The 23,052-nt window shown below is 37.8% G+C and overlaps 3 protein-coding genes across 13 annotated transcripts in view; 1 reads left to right on the top strand and 2 right to left on the bottom strand.

Moving 5' to 3' along the window:
* LOC111867453 overlaps nucleotides 1-7,097 on the bottom strand; it is a 36,224-nt gene extending 29,127 nt beyond the window's left edge. For 2 of the 7 annotated variants that reach the window (XM_023857341.2, XM_023857340.2), the window contains exons 1-3: nucleotides 7,010-7,097; nucleotides 4,895-4,997; nucleotides 2,936-3,164 (exon numbers count right to left, since the gene is read on the bottom strand). In XM_023857341.2, coding sequence (XP_023713109.1) covers nucleotides 2,936-3,164; nucleotides 4,895-4,997; nucleotides 7,010-7,069 — 392 coding nt within the window. In that variant the 5' untranslated portion in view covers nucleotides 7,070-7,097. The remainder of the gene's footprint in view (nucleotides 1-2,935; nucleotides 3,165-4,894; nucleotides 4,998-7,009) is intronic. The other 5 variants (XR_004513346.1, XR_002843352.1, XR_002843351.2 and 2 more) reach the window with 4 other exon arrangements.
* Nucleotides 7,098-7,881: 784 nt separating this feature from the next.
* Nucleotides 7,882-22,253, top strand: LOC111867452 (aldose 1-epimerase). Of its 5 annotated transcripts, none has more exons than XM_023857334.2 (9): nucleotides 7,882-7,970; nucleotides 9,004-9,222; nucleotides 11,520-11,784; nucleotides 13,580-13,737; nucleotides 15,714-15,923; nucleotides 16,272-16,359; nucleotides 17,282-17,423; nucleotides 20,001-20,193; nucleotides 21,883-22,253. In XM_023857334.2, exons 2-9 carry the CDS (start codon nucleotides 9,220-9,222, stop codon nucleotides 21,958-21,960), a joined length of 1,137 nt encoding a protein of 378 aa, XP_023713102.1. In that variant the 5' UTR covers nucleotides 7,882-7,970; nucleotides 9,004-9,219; the 3' UTR covers nucleotides 21,961-22,253. The 5 variants fall into 5 exon arrangements, with proteins under 5 accessions (XP_023713102.1, XP_023713103.1, XP_023713104.1 ...); XM_023857335.2 differs by having other exon boundaries at nucleotides 7,969-7,986; XM_023857336.2 differs by lacking the exon at nucleotides 7,882-7,970 and adding an exon at nucleotides 8,011-8,114.
* Nucleotides 17,430-23,052, bottom strand: part of LOC111867450 (nicastrin) — a 91,533-nt gene continuing 85,910 nt past the window's right edge. Inside the window, exon 14 of the transcript XR_002843350.2 lies at nucleotides 17,430-19,828. The gene's annotated coding sequence lies outside the window, so the exon portion shown is untranslated. The remainder of the gene's footprint in view (nucleotides 19,829-23,052) is intronic.

The raw sequence follows: 23,052 nt of genomic DNA on the forward strand, positions 1-23,052 counted from the left end.
AGTCAATTTTGTACGTGTAAGAGCATATCAGGAATTATTTGGTATAACAGTGAAAGGAGGCAAAAATGATCTCAAGAAACACACACCATCGTCATCAAGTTGGACTGATTTCGAAAATGATAAAAAACAAATCCATGACCAAGACACCAATCTTGGGAGAAGCATACGAGAAAAAAAAAAAATAAATAAATAGATAAATACGTACATTCCAACATGGATGACATCTATGAGAGAAGCTCAGTAAAACCTCGCTAATCCGGATTAATTTGGCAGTGAGAGGTCATCTGGAGTAATAATACAGATTAGTGAAGCAAAGAGTTAACCTAACAGAAACAAACCCGAGAATACAAATAAATGGAAAATTTAATGATACAAGTAGTGCTGATGAGAATAAATAATAAGACATCACTGTACAGACCTCATTTAAAAACTATAAAAAGACAACACATTTATTCGATAGAAAACTCAGAAGTTGTACTTGTTTTTGAACATACTACTGCAGAAAGTCAATAAAAAGTCCGTCGAGTGTAACAATTTATAGGTCACTTCTTTATCAGTTCTGCCTTACATGTTTCGGTTTAATAAAACCATCATCAGAGGCACATAGTACAAGCATGAAAACACTGCCGTTGTTTAAGATGTACACAGTTATGTTTGCTGCTACAATACGTCGACGTGTAAAAGCACAACACTTGTTAGGATTGTTGAATGCACGTTCAATTCTCACATTCATCCAAAACTGCCCTCAAGTTAAAACGCCAATGTTAAAATATTTAAAATTTAAAACATTTGAAGTAAAATGTTAAGCTCCTCCTTGTTAATTCGTCCCGAAGATGGGAGATGTCAGCTTGAGGATATGTGGCTTATGGTTAGATGTTTCCTATGTNGAAGTTGTACTTGTTTTTGAACATACTAATGCAGGTTTAAAGAAACTGTCAAAGTTTTGTGTGAACAAGTGACTCAGCTGCCTTCCTAAATGTGAACATTTTTCATATTTTGATCCTGATTAACTGCAACTGGATTAGCGAGGGTTAATTGTATGTTGAATTCCAAGTTTATACAAACAGTAATAATGTTTTGTATGCTGGAGCTATGTACCAAGGACGCTGGTTACCCCAACAGCAAATACAGCTGCTAAAGAGCTTGAGGGTAACCCCTGCTGCAAACTAAACAGAAAACCACAACTAACTAACTCCACATGGCTGAGCCTCTCTTGAGAAGCAAACAGATGGCTCAGCCAGTCAAGAAATACCATACATTTTATGAAATCTGAAGATTCATTATTTATTCCTGTATTTGCCAGAATCTGCCACTGGTCCCCTATCCTGAGCCACATGAATCCAGTTCAGTTCCTCACATCCTCTTTGGGATCCATTTCAATATTATCTTCCCATCTATGTTTGCATGACCTTATGCCATCATTATTCAAATTAGAATTTATATTCTAGGTATATGTTCTTACTTTTTTCAAGAGTAACACAGGGCTGGAAACTCTGCCCATTGGTCCATGTTGCTTAATGGGAGAGCAATCAAACTTTAGCTTCTAAGCTAAGACTTCATGTTCTGTGTCTGTGTGCATGCATCCGTACTGACAGAAATTCTATGCTACAACAGAACTGGCAGCATTTCATCTCACCCTCCAACATCAGCCAGATGGAACTGACTCAGACCAGCCAGCATTTACACTCACTCACTTGCAGAAAGTTACAAAGTTCTCTCGCTATGCACAAGTGTAGCTCTGCTAATGTGTGCTGACGGATTTTTCGAACCACTGGAGGCACATGGCTCAGTATAATATGGTAGGAGGTGGTGGCAGGGTCACCACTGAAGACCACAGCTCGATAAACAATTTTCTTTCTTAAAAATAAACTTTCAGTGAAGGCCCTACTAGGAAGAACTCTCTTATTATCGAATGAGAGCTCAGAGTGCAACAAAGCATCAATAAAAGTATTATCATCATAAAGATTTTAGATTCAGCCATTTTTATTTCATGTGTTTACTGACAGTGGAAACCATTAACATCTTTATATGGTGATGAGAGATAATCGGTCCGCACTGAATGTTAAAAATTATGAAAGAGAAACAATTTAATTGTCAGAAACTTTCCATCAGCATGTAAGAGAAGGGAAAGCATTCATTCCTAATGACCTCATCCAGCAAGAGCTCCATGTGAAAAATATAGCAATGTTCAAGACGAACTATTTAGTTAGTCACTACGAGTAAATTAAAAACAAGGAAAGTATATCCTTGTAAAGTAATTATTTATCCATGTGTATTAAAAACCGCATAATATAGAAATAACTAGAATTTTTAGACTGACATATATTAAGTTACAGTTATTCACGATCCACAGGCTGAGAGATCCTGTTCAAAACAGCCCAGTTGCAGCCAACTCTCTCACTTTGTGTATCATAAACATGATTCACTGTCTGATCCTCTGAAGCACAGTGGTAACTACATCTACCACCTACATACATTAACATTACAAAGCCCTGCCATTCTTTTTTGCAGTGTATATGCGCTTCATATGATTCTCACATAAACAATGATTACCACCCCTAAACAGTGTCAGCTGCCTGTTTTTTGTAATGGAGACATTGCTAAGCCAACTTCAGTGGCTAGAGGGTGTCACGTGGTCAGCGCAACGGATCCCCACAGCGGTTAATCTCGGTTTTCTAGACCAGAGCTTGAAATAGCTCCTCAATTATCCTCACGAGGTTGAATGGACCCTGTTCCACACCCACTACTTCTCATAAAATCTGGTAGCGCCAGGAATCGAACCTGGACCTCTGCATTTGTAGCCAGGAACTCTGGCACTAACTTCGCTGACAAGTGGCGGTTGCTTGGTCAGTATAGTTCGCTTGCAGACTACAGGCCACAGAGTTTATTTTGAAATTGCTAAGCTTTATGTTGCCTAGCAACACACAAAGGTTACCTGTACAGTAAGCCTCTTTCTGATGAGTGAATGGGTCCTTCGACACGACTCAGTCCACCACGTACAGCAGGTGCAAGTACCGCGGGTTCATCTAGACTTGGGGCTCTCTCTCTCTCTCTCCAGAACCTATGTTGCTTTGTACTGCACCAGCAGAAAACAGCAGAATCAGCCCACCAGCTGCCATGGCTGCTGTGTTTCCTTCGAATATGCTTGCCACAAGACTGCTGAACTGCAAATACCAGCACCACATGATCCTGTATCAACTGCTGAAGTTATACAATGTCTAGCAAACTATCAATGAGACATTATGAATAACATAGAAGGAAATGGCCATTTTGTCATGTTCACAACTTATGCTGGAAATCGTGCCTATCACCATATAACAGCTAAAAAAATAGAGACTGGATCTTCCTTAAGTTTATTACTGGGGGATTTCCTAAAATCTGCAGACAATATTCCAGCTTTGATTAATGCAATATGACTTTACATCACGACCTACACGTTTGTGTCCATCTGCAGTGAAACTCACTGAATATTTAAAAGAGGAGCAATTTGTCTGAAATAAAAGCTGTAGAGAAAAATAAAACATTTAAATTTTATAGCTAATACACTTTTCCCTTAACACAGTTTTGGTTAAAAATAGGGACAAAACAGAGAACATGCACATTCACCACCACAAGCTGGTGCCAGACATATCCCAGCACCAAGGGATCACACTGAAGGCAGTGATGAGTACAGTGGTGGTGCCAGGCAGCTTATTGTGTCTCTTCTTGCCTGTGTCCAAAGGGCTGCAACAAAATCTTCTGCATCTTTGTGTGGCTGCCACTTTGGTTTTGTCAATATGAAATGAACCAGTGAGAGTTCAGTTTTCTCATCCTCTGCCCGAAAGCACATGTTTATGCAGCAGTTCTGCATTACCAATCAACTACCTACCCGACACAGAGCTCAGGCCTAAGGAGTACAAATGCAAAAACCAGTTATTACAGCTATATTCTTCAGCTTTGTGCTGGGAAATGCATTTATGTACATTTTTGCAGTTGGTTTCTACAGTGTATCATTGAAGATGAGATTATATGGAACTGACATTCTTTTCTGATGAAGCATGTGTTCACTTGAAGGGATACATAAATATGAAAAATAATTGCTACTGGAATTCACCGAATCCACACCTAACCCATGAAGTATGGCTCCATCCAGTGAAAGTTGGAGTCTGTGCATGCTGTAAGGGCAACAAGGATTGCTCTACCTGCATTTTTTTTTAACGGAACAATTGTGAAAGATATGTACAGGTCATTCTCTGACAATTCTTTCAAGAGTTAACAAAAGAAGAAAGATTCTATGGCTCGTTTCAGCAAGACTCAGCTACTGCCCACATTTCACGTGCATCTATGCAACCTTTGTCTGGTATCTTTGGGGACAGAAATATCAGCACTGGTAATTGACAGGCACATTCACCCTACCTTAATTCTTATGATATTTTCTTCTGTGGTTCTTCACAGGACAAGGTTTAAAACAGTAAACCCCATAAGGTAGAACTAAAAAAAATATTCATAGGGAAACTGCAAAAATTCTGGCACATCTTTATGGGTTAATCAGAACCCCTTCTGCTGGTGAATGGAAGTCTATGTGTAGGGGGACAGCATTTACAGCATCTTCTGTTGCCTGTGAATTGTATACTTCATTCCAAACTTTACTGGCCACAGGCATAATCAAATTCTCCATAAACATTATCACCAGTACAGGCACAATAGGACATATGGAAGCCGACGTGCCGAGGGGACCTAATATGGATCCCACCTCACACTATGTGAAATCTTAACTATTGTAATCTACTGTAGTCTACTGTAAACAATTTTAAGTATTGTAACTTTATTCTCTTATTGTAATCAACCAATGTACAGTAACTGACTTGTCCTATATCATGTATCAATGATCTATAGAGATGAAATAAATACATACATACATACATTGGCAAACTCTGTATCCTCCTTGCAGCCAGCAGTGCATCAGTCGCTGTGAAACGGAGAGCTGTGAACCGGCCGAGAAAAGTAAGAACCTCCATCTGTATGTATATAAATACATTCTCTGTATCTAATGTTTAGTTACCTTTCTGTCTAACAGAAAACAGCAAAAAAATCTGTCATGACAACTAATTACCTGACAGCAGGTACAGAGGCAACTTCAACAGTGTCAGGTATATTAAATTTACTTCAAACAAAGAGCAACAGGCAACATGTGTCTATAATATGTCACACACTGTCACAAATCTTTAGAGAATCATTAGTTGAGCTTATAACAAACCCTCAACATAATGACACCTCTATGTTATTACATGGATACAGACTGCATCGAAGACAGAAAACAAATGATAAACATCAGCATTTATAGATCCTGGGAACTCTATGATGTAGTACCAAAGCATTGCTTACTGGATTGGACAGACAAGGAAAATGTGAAGGATATTTCCTGTATAGAATTTACCGCAAACATTCAGTTTACACAGTATTTCATTTCATCTATATTAGATCTGCTCAAAAGAAAATGGAACTGGTACATCACAAGCAACATTCTACAAACTACAGCTGCCAAGAGACATTTCAGGGGGGGGGGGGACCTTCAGAATCTGGTTAACAGTGCAGTAGAGCTGCTTCATGTGTGGAGACAGAAATGGAGATGAAAAGACAAGTGGCAATTCTACTCATGTTGACCAGTTGCAATCTGTATTCCCACCAGAGTGGACAAAATACACTGTAAAATGAGGCACCGGCCAACAATATCAAATAATACTACACCTATACCACGGGCCTCCAAGCAGTTTACTTTACGTATACAAGTCTTGAATATACCGCTGTATGTCCGCGGGAATATAACAACAAGATTGCAACAACTGACGTCATAATATGAAATATCACATGAAGTGTTTTTAACCACATTTTATTACATTAACATTCATTTTATAATAATTTTATAATTCATTGTATTTTTTTATACCTTGTATTATTATAAAGACAAAACAACTCCGTTCAGTGTGACTAATGGAGTTTTTACTACTTGAAAACTCAATGCCCTTACATGTTTTGGTCCTTATAGACCATCATCAGAGGGAACAGTAAAAACAACACAGCATGCCACGAACAAACACAGGACGATACCAAGAATCTCCTCGGCACAAGATCAGCTCCCATCAAGAAAGAGGATAGGAGAAGGGACATGAACCTACTTGGTTTATAAATTTAACTTAAATAACAAAGTTTTAAAAACTTTAATATACCAAGAAAGCTGCTGTAGTTGTGGAAAAGTTGGATTTTGTATATATTGTGCATTACAAACATTGTATGTGTATGTGTTTTAACACTCAAAACACCCATTGTGATAGTAGTTTCCAAAAAAAAAAGTATTGATGTTCCCTCTGATGATGGTCTATAAGGACCGAAACAGGTAAGGGCGTAGTAGTAAAAACTTCATTAGTCACACTGGACGGAGTTGTTTTGTCTTTGTAAATTGTCAGTGTGACAGACCAGAATGAAATAAATCAAATTGTATTATTATAGTATAACATAGTTAGCTGCTCTGTACAGATTTCTTCTCTAGACTTCATAATCTTAGAAAGTATTAAGTTCATAATGTAGGAACCTCCCTCATAATGTAATGGTCCCTGTGGCGGTACAGAAAATATCTGCCCTTTATGTTACCCGAGCACTCATTACTGTGTTCACACATTCCCATCATGACTGACACAAACAAACCCAGTCCAAACCCTGGAAAATTATATCTTTAAAATCCATCTGCACAAATGTCTCCCAAGTGGTCTCACTCTTTCAGGTTTTCTATCCAAACCTTTGAATTCATTTCTCATTCTCAAATGTGTGCTACATGACCTACCCATATCACTCTCCTTGAATTGCTCCTTCTATTACATAACATGCCAAACTGTTATAATATGAAGAACCATGTAAACTCCCCAGATGTATTATGGAAACTAATACAAGCTTCGCATAAAATGTTTAATTTTTTAGGCTATGAGAATTGACAGATAATAAAATTCTTCTGTGCACACACGCACAAAACACTTACCATCCTTTCTCTCACGGCAGGAAATTTTTCTTCAGCTTTCTGTAGCAGAATTCTTGGCATTGAAAACGCAGTCTTTCATAACCTCGAAACTTTTTCTTATCACACATTTTGTGGGTTGCATATGAATTGATTTACTAGGATCCTTATGATATGGCATCATATTTCTAACAAGCGTACTTGTATCTGGCCTCGAAAATTTGCCGAAGTCTGTAAGGAAACATACTAAAGATGCTAAGGATTGTGTACGAACACATTCTGATTTAGCTTTCTTTGTTCTCAGAGCAGAGGCTATGAAGCTTACTGTCATATTACATGTGTAGTCTTAACAGGTTGTTGCTCAGTTTCGTTTGGGTGAACCACTTGCTTCCAAAACGTCGGTAGCAGGTTACCAGACTGCAGGTAGTTACATCCTAGAAGCAGCAAACTACTCTACAGATTAACACCGTTGTGCCGCAAAATTGTATTCACTATACATTTGCATGCCGGACTGATTTGTGCAACAGGTGAGAAAACGCAGAAACACGGTAAAAATGTGCATTCTAATAGGAACATGACCCTCAGAAAGGAAGCTGAGAAGTTTAGTAGAATACAAAGTAGAACTTGCGACAGCGGAATAATATGACGAACCCCAAGAATTTCTTTAGAACGATATTAATGATTCCCTAAAGAATGCCCACAACTTTCACACCTACATAAAAAAAGTAACGTCCGGTAAACGCTACAAGAGATTGTGGTACTCGGTGCTTCGGTGCTAATGGTCGTATTCCCCGACACTTTCCGCTTTTCACCTACTAGTCTAAAAGCTCTAAAAAGCGTTAAAAGGCTAGGATTACTTGATAGCTTTCTACATTTCCTCTCACTTCCTCAAGTTTCTTGTATACCGGTGGGAATATCACTTCCGACGGAAGTGCGTTGATGAAGTTGGTAGTGAATAAATAATTTGAAAGTACTAGATTGAACAGTTAGTATTCCGCTTGGTACTTAAATTTCAAATTTTATTTTAAATTTGTGTCAGAATGCTTTAAAATGAACGCAATAACACATTAATTGCCTCTCCAACGATACACGTACATTTCCGGAGTTTAGTACGTAGGTAAATCAATAAGTAAGTTACAAATGGATATAGAACTTAAACAAATAAAAGAGTACTGATTTGAAAAATGCTTTTATTTCTCAACATAATCTCCCTGTACATTGAGGCACTTCTCCCATCCTTTCACAAGCCCCTGAAATGCAGCAGCATAAAATTCTTTGGGTTGCTGTGAGAACCAGGTGGTGACTTCCCTTTCTACAACTACATCGTCGGGAAAATGTTCAGCCGAAAGATGATGTTTAAGTGGGCCGAACAAATGGAAGTCACTTGGAGCAAGGTCGGGGCTATACGGAGGATGCTCGAGGACTTCCCATTCGAAATTTCCCAGCGTCTTATTTGTCTTGTTGGCAGTATGGGGACGCGTGTTGTCATGCAAAAGCAACACGCCTTTGGTGAGGAGTCCAGGTCGCTTCCGTTGAATGGCCTTATGAAGTTTCCTGAGGATGTTACAGTAGGAGTCGGCATTTACAACTCACCAAAGGCGTGTTGCTCTAGTATGACAATGCGTGTCCCCATACTGCCAAATGGGACGCTGCAAAATTTCATGTGGGAAGCCATCGAGCATCCTCCATATGGCCCCGACCTTGCTCCAAGCAACTTCCATTTGTTCGGCCCTCTTCAACATCATCTTTCGGCTGAATATTTTCCCGAAGATGAAGCTGTAGAAAGGGAAGTCACTGCCTGGTTCCGACAACAGCCCAAAGAATTTTATACTGCTGGGACAAGTGCAACAATGTACAGGGAGATTATGTTGAGAAATAAAAGCATTTCTCAAATCAGTACTCTTATTTGTTTAAGTTCTATATCCATTTGTAACTTACTTATTGACTTACCCTTGTAGAATGTCAGGTTCAGTGCAATTGCACCTACTGTGACAGCTTTATCATTTGTTTATCTTCAGATAACAGACTCTAGCTAGATGATCCACCCAGCATTGATAACTCATAAGTGGTATATTTTGTACATTGACTCTTGCCTGCATATCTCACTGCTGGTCGTATAAAAGTACAGTTTGTTACATAACACTGAAAGTAACTTGTGGCATGTGACAATTGGAAGGTTGATGAACAGTTGAAACCAACGTTTTAACTGAAATTTGTTCCTTCAGATTAGAACTATGGTATGTATTTACAGGTCATATACAGTGTCAGGAACATCTATATAATAAGTGAAGCAAATAATTAGAATTCCTCTTGGGAGAGTGGAAAGGGTATTCATTTTACCATGTTTCAAATTTGGTCATAAATAATTAGGTTTGGTAATAGCAAGGAGTTTAGGTTAAATTCAAGTATGAGTATCCAAGATTTCATCATGTCTTGTATACCTATATAAATTTAAAAGTTACTCAGTTTCCATATCCTCAGCTTCAATTGTAACTTGAGGTCTTCCATGGTTTAATTTTGTAGATCCTGACAGATTCTATATGGGGCTTTTGTTCAGAAGTTGATGCTGCATGCTATGAGTGTCGAACAAGACTACTACAATTTATATACTAATACCTGGCTGATGTTTGAGCCCTGACAACTATTTTAAACTTACCAGAAAAACTGTAATATTCATAAGAATTGAACCTAGCAGTAAACCCTGTTATTTTCATCTGAAAGAAGTTTTTGGAAGTGTTAATCCCCTACTTTCCTTTGATACAACATGGACAGCATACTGCTACTGTAACATTTATACTAAACTGTTGACTTGCTAGAAGAATACGCAGACACTCAAACTGATGGGAGGGATTTATGAAATACACCATTGAGATGGGCTCATGTCCCATGATATACTTACTGAGTTCCATAAAATTGGTTTAGGCATTCAAATGTTGATACAGGGCAATACACAGGTGGCATGGTGGTCTCTTAAGCCTACTTTCATTTTATAAAAATAAGGAAAGTAGGCTAAAAATCAGTGAGAAAAGATACACAAAACTGAAAATGATTAACTAACTTATAGGTATTTTAAGGCTGCACCATGGCTCAAGCGGTTAGTTGCTGGCTGCTCACTGTGGTGGCCCGGGTTTGATCCCGGGTCTGGTCAAGTGGGATTTGTGGCAGACAGAGTGGCGCTAGGGCGGGTTTTCTCCGAGTACTTTGGTTTCCCCTGCCAATCTTCATTCCACCAAATTGTCAATCATCATAACCTGGGGCAGGTACAGTAGGCCAATCAGTGGCTGCCATGCTGAGTGGACCCAGTTTGACTCCACCTCCCACTAAGCGAAATAGGTATTTGAATACCACATTCTAAGAGCATGCTGCTGGTTGGTCCCTAGCCAGTTCAGTTTAATTCACACTGTCAAATCCAGTTTCCTTAAAATTGATTTTCTTGTTAAATTCCACTGCTGTTTTATTGTTCCCAGTACTAATTTTCTGCAGGGTTTTCTCAAAAATATGTGTGTGTATTTTGTTTCTTCTACTTGAGCTGCATATCCAACACAATATAAGTTGAACTGGAAGACTAAGAGAAGCATATACCTTTCACTGTAATTTGTTATGTGGTTTCCTTCATTCCACATTTGTTTTATTCCTCTTAGATTCTAGTGTTTTCTTTACTTCTGTGTGCTCAGACCACTGAAAAGAACAGGTCTGGTAACCATGTGAGACGTGATGTTGCCACAGTAGTTAATACGAAGCCTGTTGTATTCTTGGGTGATGCCATGTAGTCTGGTAGGAAGGTGCCAATGTTACAGAGGAACTTAATGCCTACACCTTTAGGTTCAGGAAGATGGAGGCTGCAGGTTCCCCCAAAACACTGGTACTTTCTTACCAAACTGCATGGTACCACATCCCAGGAGGCAGGAATCTTTGGGTAAAGTATTGTTTTATACCTGTACATATATCCTACTGCTGCATATAGCATACTGGATACGGGACAAGACAGGAACTAAGAAATAGCAAATATTCCCTGACTGTAGTTTTATTTTAATTTCGTATCTGAAATGCATTATTAGACACAGACATCAATAAATAGATTTTAATGCCTATTTTGTATTTCACCGATTGGAAGTAAAAGGCCTTGTTTCCCATTACTACACTTAGCACCGGGTTGCTTCAGAATGTACCAGTAAAATATACCAGTGTGAAATGACTTTTATGCCCCCAATGCCTTGGATTATTTAAGTCTCTTACTTCAACCTGCTATAGGTTATGTAAGATTGGCAGATTGTGTTTTAAGAACTGAGTAACACCATAGGATCCAAGATAAGGAAAGCAAATTTTGAAGATTGGATGTTTTGCAAGATGCCCCACTCCTTTGACAAATTTGTGCAGCCTGTATAAATGACATGCAATATGAAACTAGTTCTTAAGCATCAGGTAGATCTAGCAGAATCTGTTTTATTTTCTCAATTAATTCTGAAATTCATTAACAACTGCATTTACTGTCACTCTCGTACGTATTATCATAAAATTATGTATTTCTGTCAACTTTGCCATCAGCTGTCATGGCACGATCTCCCCAAAGCAGTATAGTTACTGTTCAAACTCTTCAGATGTGATACTGGCTGAAGATACATTTGGAACCTTCAAAAATGAATCGGGGAAAACAGAAACAGTTAGACGTTTCACTTTGTCAAATAAGAATGGCATGCGTATAGAGATTATCAACTATGGAGCTACCATCACAAGGTTGAATGTTCCTGAAAAGACTGGGAGACTTGAAGATGTTGTTTTGGGTTTTGACAATATAGAAGGTAGGTGCTTGTTTTCACAGCACAGGGTGACTTGTTTCATACTGCCACTCACATATGGTATAGCAGTCTTCTCCCCGAGTCATATCTATGGTAACTTTTTTCTTCTTTCTCCCATCCAAGTTAGCAACCTAAATCATTTGCATTAGTGCTCTTCAGATTCACAGAACAGTTCAAAAACATATTTCTGAATATCTGTTGGAGGAACTGTAAACACCTCCATCAGTTAATTTGAACAATTTATAAAATGAAGCCTATATTTAAATTAAATTAAATTTTTTTTAAATTGTTACACTTAATTACCTCAGTTTTCTTAATTTTATTATTATCATATATGTTGTTTAATTTCATTAAACTGTTTTTATGTGGCCTTCTGTTGAAAATTGCTTGTAGTTGAACAAGTTAATTTTATTCCCATTTTTGTATGTGTAAAATAACAATACAAGATATGCTTATAATGTTATATTTTAGAGTCCTGTTGCACTGATTTATGTCCATGATTTATTCTGACCGTCTTACAGTGCAGAGAGAAGAGTAAGGTGAATAAATGTATGCACTGTAAGACGGTCAGAATAAATCATGGACAAGATATGCTTATCTGCTTTAAGCTCCAAAATTCAGGAACCGATAAAGAACACTAGGCAGGCACTTCTATATTGTATTTTCATTGGTTAACAATCATTAGAGCTTCTTGAGTCTTTATTGAACACTGCTATATAAGCTGTGAAGTTCACAGTTTATATAGTTTTGAGTGATAAATTATTGTATAATCATGAATAGCAAACCTGAGAAAGGAAGCAGTCCTGGCCTGTTTTAAGGTATGCAGCAGATTTTGCCTGGAGGGACTGTGGAAGACCACATCAAACCAGTCTCTGTGCCTCTCAAATGTAAGTGGGAATGCCAAGTGTTACGGTTTGTCAGAACAGATGATGTTTTTTAAGTTTAAATAACTATAGTTGCAAGAATAGTTAGGGCAACAGTATACTGGCTGTAAATATCCTGCAGTTACTGCACAGTTCTTGTTAGTTAATTTATGCTTGACTTGATCTCAGAAATCTTCGATTCTTTGTACCAGTATCTCACAAAATGAAGCTTCGTCTTCATATCCTGGATGTGAAACAACTCCTTTTAGATTCAAAGTCTTTATGCCTTCATGTTGCCATGGCATAAAACCATATGAGATATGAGAAGGACCTTCCCAACACTGACAGTCAGAATGTACAGAAAGTTGTTCAAGGGGCATGCATTGCACCCCACAGTATTTTGGCCTGTGGTTTTGAACAGCTACCATTTGTTCTTGACTGTCCCACTTATACAAGAGCATGGATAGCACAGTCGGTATAGCTAGCTATGGGCTGGACAGCCGAGGGGTCAGAGTTTGAGCCCTGTAGGGTCAAGATTTTTCTCTTCTCCATGTCATCCAGACCTGTGCTGGGACTTGCCCAACTTCCTGTGCAATGGGTACTGGGGACCCTTTCCCAAGAAATAAAGTGAATGGGGTGTGAAGCTGATCACTCACCTCCATCTAGTACTGAGGTCAAGAATACATGGATCTGTACATCTACTCCCCCATACGTCTTCATGGCATAGTGCTTAATTAGTTAAGGATCCCATCAGGGATTCAGTAGTTGGAAGTACTGTGGGATGACTTGTCAGTTATATTACTAAAGGGATCTTGAGGGGTCAAAAATATGATATAATTCTCAACCAAATATGATACTGTCTTCTTGGATGGAAGAGAAGTTTTTGTAAGGCCTGTTTGATATTTTGACTTTCGGTTTCCATTATTTTGATACAGGATATTTAGGATCAAGCAATCCATACTTTGGATGCATTGTTGGAAGAGTTGCCAATAGGATTGGCAAAGGGATGTTCCATCTTGAGGGTGAAGAATACAATGTAACTCTTAACAGAGGAACATACCATCTTCATGGAGGGAAGAAGGGTTTTGATAAGGTAAGCCTAGCAGGGTCTTAATTGCTATAGTAATTTTTAGCTTTATTTCTTGAAAGAGTTTGTTTATAGATGAGTTATGCTTATCTGTATATTTAACCCCCAACAAGTTATAAACTAATCAAGAATTTTCAGTGAAGTAGTTAGTTAGTTAGTTAGTTAGTTATTTGGAGAGGGTGGGTTTCCCCATTTGCTTAGACCTGTGCTGGTCCATTGTGCTTCCCTCTATGATTTCTACCAGTCTCTATATCCTACCGGTACTGGTGCTTACCATCAGTCCTGCCCAGCCAGCGAGACCGGCTCTACTAGCTGAGAGGTATCTATAATGCTTACCCCATCTACCAGAGGTATTAGAGACTGCTGTTGGGCGGGAAACGTCCGTAATTTGGCTCAGTGACCTCCTTTGGAGATATGAGGTTCTTTTACGTGCCGTAAAGCTACGACACGGGACCCACGGCTTAAAGTCCCTCCTGGAGGACTTGTTCCCTGAATTTTTCTGCCCTTAAAAATTCGACGACCTCCGCCGGGTATTTGAACCTGCGTACTACGAGTCATGAGGTGGGAACGTTACCTCTAGACTACGGAGGCTGCTTTCAGTGAAGTAAGTGATGTGGAAATAAAGTGGTCGACCATTGCGCTTCCATACTTATCAGCCACTCTGAGCTAGGTTATTTGTGGGAAGAAGAAAAGTGTAGCTTCAGCGTCATTCGAATTTAACAGGAAGAAGTCTATGTTCTCTAAAAGCATTGTTTCCAGAGCATATGGTTGCATTCAGGACTGGTATGGTGAATGAAAGTGATTTTGAAATGAATATACAGTCAGTCCCTGTCCTACATAAAGGTTTGGTTCTGCAAACCCTTAGGTAATTTGAAGTTTACATATATTGAAAATTACTGCATGTATATGATATATATATTTGTGGTATTCTGCAGGTAGTAACAATAATATGACGATGTTTTGTAAGTTGTAGTTGTAGCATATTAAAAAAAATAATGCATACATTACATGAGGGTACAACACCTGAAAGCTGGAATAGTGGAGCCAGAGCCAGATGTCTGTTGATGAGCAACAGCTAAGTAAACGCCAGTTTTCATTACAACAGCAGCAAATGAATCATTACCAGGTAACAAGTTGCTTAACACAAGATTCCTGGGACAACAGACGACAATTAACTGTTTGACATGATGTCTTCTAAGCTGGCTGCCTAGCAATTATGACAAGTAGAGAATTCGAGGAGTAGAGATCCAAAGATCCAGAATTCGAGAGACTAGAGACTAGTCTAAGACTCAGACAACAGTGAGAGATTTCTCATTTAGATTCGTCAAACAGACGTTAAGGAGTTCAATGTGTGAGATGTTATAATCAACTGTAATAGTAAAGAAGTGCCAATAAACCCATCATCAAATGTAGAACCCACAATTATTAGTCATGTAAACCCCCTATACATGACAGTATAAAGTAAATTATTGGCAGATCTGCTTGAGTCAGCTTGTGTAACGTGGCGAGAAATATGTATTAAAAGTTGACATAACAGACATCATGTCCTGATATAACCCAGCCATTGGACTCCATCCTTAGTAAGTTTCAGCCTCATGAATCGTAGCCTGGACAGTGACAAATGCTCCAGTCTGGCTAGTAGTGCATTGGTAGACCACTAAATGGGGCAATATGAAGCAAGTGTCTTCCTTCTCCCATCAACAAAATCTCAAAAGTTCTGCTTGGAGTCAGCAGTATGCATGGTATATCTTATATGCTCCACCAGTTCAGAGTTCATGGAAATATGTAGGTTCATCCCTTGAGCGAAGCTCCAGAAACTGTACTTTCATATGTGCATCACCATGAAAAGAGCCAGGGAGAGAATGCAGTTCCATTAGTACTGTCAAATTTTGTGGTTGTATGTTTGCATGGCCATCTTACAGACCAGAATGATGTAATGATGGAACCATTACAAGTCAACTTAATCATGTACATGGTTCCAGGTACTGTGGGAGTCACATGTGGAGGGTAACAAAGTGACATTTTCATACCTAAGCAAGTGTGGAGAGGAGGGTTACCCAGGACATGTTCTGGTACAGGCCATGTACCAGCTGTCTTCAGATAATAAACTTATTTTGGATATGAGTGCCATATCAACTAAACCAACACCAATTAACCTCACAAACCACACTTATTTCAATTTGGCTGGACACGTAAGTTGAAATTTGTCATGATTGTAGGTATGTATGTTTCGGAGGAACCTACCACCTCTTAGGGGTACTATCCTCACTGCTACGATGGCCTCACATCTTAATTTTTCTGTTCATATCTGAAATGTCATAACAGTTTTGAAACTTCACATAGGTCATCATGTAGGAAGGTCTGTGTTGTGTGTGACAGTGTATAATGTAAGTGGCAATATACACTTGGTAAAGAAACTGATTACTTAAGTATACAATTATTAATTTATAGGTCTTCAGAACCTCACTATATAGACTGAAGCATTTGAAAGATAGTATAAATTCTTCTCAGAACTTATTGTTAAAATATGATTGTTACAGAAAAAAGGTAGAACTGGTATTTTGGAACATACCATGTGCATAAATGCTGATAGATACACAGAAGTGGATCACGAGAGTATTCCTACAGGTGGGTTCTAAGTAAAGGCATCTCACGTTCACTCTTTTCTCAAATTTTCTTCTTCATCTTCATGGTGTCTCTCATCTTTATTAGCTTTCCCAGGCTCAAACTCTGTAACTATTATTATTCCAGCGTGCTTCCTTCCATTACATAAAAGTCTTAAGAACATCATGGTTATGATTTCTTCATTTAGCCAACTGCCTTAGCTCTGGCCAAATGTATTAAAACCCGCCGTCCAGAATTTTGTCTTATATATTTACATTTTCATGTTCTGTACCATGCACAATGGTTTATTTTACTTCAATCTGCGTTTTACTTATGCACAATTACATTGGTTAGTCATAAACATCTGTAAATTAAAATTTCTGTGGATTTGTACTGAGCGTTTTTCTCTGGTTTGTACCCATAATTGTATGCTGTAAGTTAGAAAACTTTCAAACTCTACACTGTACTGATAAAATGGTAAAGCTGTCTCTGCAACAGGCCGTGGAAGCCCATATGATTGTGAGACGCTGAGGCTCCCACATTTTCTCTAGACAGTTGGCTCACAGATGACGTTAAGGTTATCAGCCTTATGCAACGGCCGCCCTTTACCCCCCAGGAAGATTCCTGGTACTCCTTTCTGTTAGAGGCTGAGTCAACCCCAGGTCCATGTTGTGGCTGGAATGATTAGGTCAATAGAAAAATCCACTGACCTCATCGGGAGTCAAACCTGTTACCTTCCAGCTTGTAGCATAGTGCCCCACACTGCATCAGTGGACAAGCTTAATGCTTGTTACTGAAATGCAGTCTCTTGTTCTTTGACAAATTTAAATGTTTAAATATTACAGTTTTAGAATGAAAATACATGTCGAAAATGTGTTGAGTAGAGAGGCAGCCGACTGCCTAATCTTTATGCCTGAAGCATTACAAAGTTGTTGTTTTCGTGCAGGTGAAATAAGGTGCCTTGGAGACTCAAACATGGACCTGAGAGTTCCGAGAGTTCTTGCTCATGTTCTGAGTGCTACAGGGGGCATTGACCACAACTACTGTATCAACCGGTGCAGCCATGGAGGTCTCACCTTTATAGCCAGGTGAAATGAAGATGTGCAGTTTTATCAGATTTCTGAATTAAAGGAGGAGCACTCAGCGTGTGGTTTATGGGCTGTATTACGAGACTCTGAAAACATTTATTGCAACACACTGTACCTGATCCATTACAGAGTGAGCTGTCCTGACCAAGATTTCAACATTTTCCTCAATTCCTGCAGATAAACGTTGGAATGGCACCTTTAAATAGGCCACCGACATTTTTTTTCAAATCTTTCTCTTCCGCACATTCATATTAATAATAATATTATCTCCCTGCTGTTTGAAGTCTGCATTTGAAATGGAATCTTTAAATAACCATTTAAAAATGTGATAATAAACGAAGTTTGCAACTTACATTGTATAGAAACTTCTGAATGGCTGGACCAATTTTCTGAATAACTGCTAACACAACTTATTTCATACTTTGCCAGTTTTGCTGTTTATTTAGTGATGCCATCAGTAGCTCAGATTGTACAGTTTTGAGTGTTAAGATGGTTAATGAGCGATAAATTGCAAAGTATGTGGAAGGAAGCAGTCATGGCATAATGCATGGGACTATCCCAGCACTTGCCTTGAGGGACTGAGGAACACCATAAAAAATTTGTCAGGATAATTGTACTGTATTGATATTGTACTGTCCAAGGTTCAAAATGAGCACTTCCCAGAAACAAGTCAGAAGCATTACTGGGTGAATCTACTTGCTTTGTACCACTTTACCTTTTTAACACAACTCATTATTCTGACATTCACAAGTATAACATTAAGGGAAAACAGAATTTGTATGTATAAACATGTAACACTGTTTGTTGCAAAATGAGTGTAATTAACATGGGAATTAAAATACATAACAGGTTGCCCCCTGAATTAAAAAGAATAGAACATTTTAAAGTTTTTAAAAATAAATTAAAAAGTTATTTATTATAAAACGGTTTTTATTCTCTGCAGGAGTTTTAGTAACAATGATGGGTGGCAGTTTGGCAGCTCGAATTGGTTCTGATGTGGTGTGGATGTATATAGATGGTATAAGTGTACATGTTGCTTTATATTGGATTGTTGGGGGTTGTCATCCATGGTTGCTAAGTTCAGCGGGGGGACGATTATCCTAAGATAACTGGATTGTTCTTAGTCTTGTATATCATTTTCTACATTTTTAAGAGTTGTTGAGTTGTAGTTTTTAGATGGCTTCAACTGACTTGTTCAGTTGTACTTGTGTAAAAGTTTATGGATGTAAATAAATTATGAATTAAATTATTCCCATTTTAACTAATCACTTTTTTCTCTATCATAGAACTGGTAAATATATCTTAAAAACTTGGTGTTATGTAACATATAAATGATGCCATATGATTTAAAATGTTGAGTATAGTCATTTGACAAACTTTATGCTGTAATACACATTCTCTGACATGTAGTATAAGAAGCGGTAAATTTACCTCTCTGTTCATTTTATGTACACATATCCTTTAAGATACCCTTTGACTTACAGAGAGTTGTGGTAGGCCATAAATCATAACCTTGCTATTTAAATTGTTTTTTTTCCCTTATCTGAACATCACTGTGGCACATGTAGATTTAAGTCTGTACATTATATAGCAATTATGCAGTACATTGTTCAAGGTTCAGATAACATGCTGTCACAAGTCAAATGCACTTCAAGCACTTGGTTTCTTTTTCTTTTTTCCTACATGGTGCATGTGGCTACCTTTTATGATACCTTGGGCATATGCAGAAACCTGCAAATGTAACTGCATAAAATGGCTCGTATGAATTATCGTCAGACTACCAGATAATTTTTGGTCTTTTTATTGTAATTAATAACAGTAGTGATCATTGCCAATAATGTTAACAGAATAGTTTTTACTTTTATGTCTCTTCTTTTTGTACCTGGTCTTCATCCTAACACTGAATATAAGTTAAGGAGCATTATTGCTTTATAAATTCCACACATGCAATAGTTTTTTATAATTACAGTAATTTAAATGGTACCAGGAGCTCCAAAAATTATGATTTTTATCAATTTAGCATCTCCTGTCTCCCAAAATGTTACAGCTATCTGATTTTTGGTACACTTTTTTATATTTTTTACTTGTGTAAAAAGTTCAGCAACTTTCAACAAAATCAATGATGATTAGGCAAATATACCAGTTTTATTTCTGATAATCTTATAGAAACCTGAGATGTGCCAAAAAATCTTAAACACTTCTTCCTAAAACATGTCTGAAAATACTCATATTTTATAAATTTTGAACACTATAATTTCTAGGTCATAACAAAAGAGTCCATGTCATTGCTTAGATTAGTCATCAGCTTCATACCATGAGGGGCTGCTTAAGTCCATCCGTCATCAATGGCTGGCGAATTAATTCCATTTGACACTCATGTATCATGGGACACACTCACTGCACTCCTAAAACATAAGGCAAAATACTAATTATGGGTATGGTAGGCCTCTGAAGGTTAATTATATATACAGTTTCAATTCTGATTAGTTTGTTTCTTTGATTATTATATTTGCATTTATAATTGTTATCTCTAAATTTTGTGCCTGAGGATTTAAGAGTGAAACAAAATTATTCCAGGGCAACACATCCCCAATCGGGACGATTCATGGAGATCTATTCTGATCAGCCTGGTGTACAGTTCTACACTGCAAACTTTTTACCTGACCCAAGTTCAGAAGATACGTTGATAGTTGGAAAGAATGGAGCAAATTATGTGAAGCAAGGAGCGTTTTGCTTGGAGACACAGAACTTTCCTGATGCTGTCAATCATGTAAGTTGCATTGTCTAAAATGTAACTTTTAATGCAGTTTAAGAGATTTGTTATCGTTAATTCCGTTGTCAAAGTATTTTAGATAGAAAAGTTCCATGTCTTGTTAACAAATTAGGGGTACCACAGAGAACTTTACTTTAATCCAAGGATAAAGACAATGATGGCTATCAGGGAAGTTCCAGATATGAAATCATACCAAACTTTGAATTCTTTTATATGAGGTTGTTGTTCTCGTGAAATATATGCAAATGAATTTATTAATATCACAATCTTTGAGCCGATTGTCTAGATAATGTGGGACCCTCAACGTCTCACAACCCTATGGGCCTTCAGGGTCTGTTACAGGGATAGCTTTACCTTTTTTTTTTTTTTCACAGTTTTTTAAAGCAATTTATGGAAATTAACTCCACTGGTTCTGTAACATCCCTGATTTAAAGACGACTTATTCTCTGTGATTAAATTATTTGCCAACTGCAATGCCAGACCATAATGGTTGTATTCATTACTACTTTAATAGGTGATTTTATAGGTGTATGTTCAAGTTTGGCTCCTGTGTCATAACTCGGCACTTACTTTTTTTCTTGTCTATTAAGAGTCCCGTTGACCCAAGTTTATTCACCAAATTGTGAATTGTTTGTCTGTTGGGAATTCTTTCATCATGAAATTTACATAAAAATTTTTGCCAACACTTTCTAGCAAATCTGTATTTCACGTAGGTGTCATACAGAAATACATGTTACTTGAAAGTATATCACACCATGATGGAACACACTGCTCATTAACTGTAACAGAACAAACGGCTAATGGAGCTTGTAACTGCCACCCACTGCTGACAAATCATAAAAACCACATTACATTAAAAACATTACCACAAAACCACATAAAAATATTATGTTTCACAGAGAACCACAGTGTTCTCTGTGAAACATAATGTCTTCAGGCTGTTTACGAAGTTAATAACTTAAATTCCAAACGTTATTGGCCATCAGGCATACTGATTCATTGGCAAAATATGTATGCACCTTGCAGCTGGCAGTGCGCCGGTCACCGTGAAGTACAGAGCTGTGAACTGGCCAACAAAGATAGGAACCTCCCTGTATGATTGAGATGTAGTTACATTAATCTCCTTCCCTTTGAGAGAGGAATTTATTTGTGAAATGAAATGGGAAAGTGGGGAGGGTCAAATGTGTGCTGGAAGGAGAAAGGAACACATGGGGAGAAATTGCAAAAAAATATGATTTTATCATATTCTGATTTTATGAATAAGAGGGCTTGTGGAATGAAGTGAGAATCACCATACTACAGCAATGCATGGTGCATGGCACTAGTCAGTCAATTACAACAACAATATTCAGTTTCCTTATCCATATGTCTCATGTTACAAGACTGAATTTGTTTTTAATGTTGTTTCACAGATGAAATAGATTGATGGGCTGCTTTGAACACTTCTTTTTTATGGTATAAAGTAGAGAGTGCTAAAAGTAGATACAATTAGTTAATGACGGTTGTATGTACATCATTAAATTGAGTAAAATCACAAGAGAAACTGAAAAGAGGGACAATTCTTCATGTTTCAAACTTATATCATTGTTTTCTATATCTCACAAAATGAGTAGATAGAACCATCAAGTACTATGGCAATGACACAGTGTCCCTCTGAGTGTTTCTTTATGTCTTTTTGTTTCACAGGTGAACTTCCCAAACAGTATACTGAACCCAGGATATACATATACACACAGAGTGATTTATCACTTTGGTGTGTTATAACCTAATGGTCCTACAAAGGAGAGCTGTCACTGTTCTAAATGAATATGGTGTTATCTGCTTAACAGCTAATTTTGTACCATAATTATATCTTTCCAAATTTCCAAATGTAAAAAAAGAGTATTGGCAATGCAAATAAAAAATACACAGCTTTTGCTACCGATTTCACTTACTGTCGTAACTATGTGAATATATCTGAAGTGTTTTGTACAGTAAACAAGAGGTGTATTCAGAAAAATGTTGTAATTAAGAGAAAAAAATTATGTGAAGGATAAAAATGAAAATTTGAAATAATATGTACTTTTGGTTGATGGATGATTTTAATAGTCCTCCCAAAACGAAAATCTCCTGCTGCTGCTGTTACTTATAGGTGTGGAGAAACTATATTGCAGTAATTACATGACTGATACGAATGCAATTCTCACTGTTCATTTAAAGCACAATAGTTATCTCTTCAACTTTCTACAACATAATGCTTCTGTGGTCATGAAACAACAAGAGTGATGGGAAGAACATATATTAAAAGTACATATTACTTTTAGACCATACGTTCTGTACATATATGAGATTATTCATTATTTTTTGACCCCTCTCTATGCCCACCCACTCACGCATGCATACGCAAAAGTAAGATATCAGGAAGGGAGGGCAACCAGTACTCCAGAGGTATGTGGATGTCATGTTGTCATTTTGCAAGCACACAGCCTTGGACAGAAATCCATATAATTTTTGCCCAGTCGCTGACTTAGGTCTCTAAGAAATTTTCAATATGCTTTACTGTTTACTATGAATGCATTCTGTAGCAAATCTGTCAACTTGACATTTCCAGTTGTTGGTACTACTATTTGGTAGGACTCCTTGCGCGGGTGTTCAGCTCGTCACAAGGCCTCTACCTGTACACAAACACAGAAAAACGCACACACACACACACACACACACACACACACACACACACACACACAAACTAAACATCTATGCCCTGAGTGGGATTCGAACCCACGGTCCTGGTTTCCAAGCGAGCGAAGACAGTACATGTCTTAGACCGCTCAGCTATCGTGACTGGCTGTTTTAAATTGAATTAGCTTTATTTAATAT

This window comes from Cryptotermes secundus, unplaced genomic scaffold (genome assembly GCF_002891405.2).
Source record: "Cryptotermes secundus unplaced genomic scaffold, Csec_1.0 scaffold423, whole genome shotgun sequence".
NCBI lineage: Eukaryota > Metazoa > Arthropoda > Insecta > Blattodea > Kalotermitidae > Cryptotermes > Cryptotermes secundus.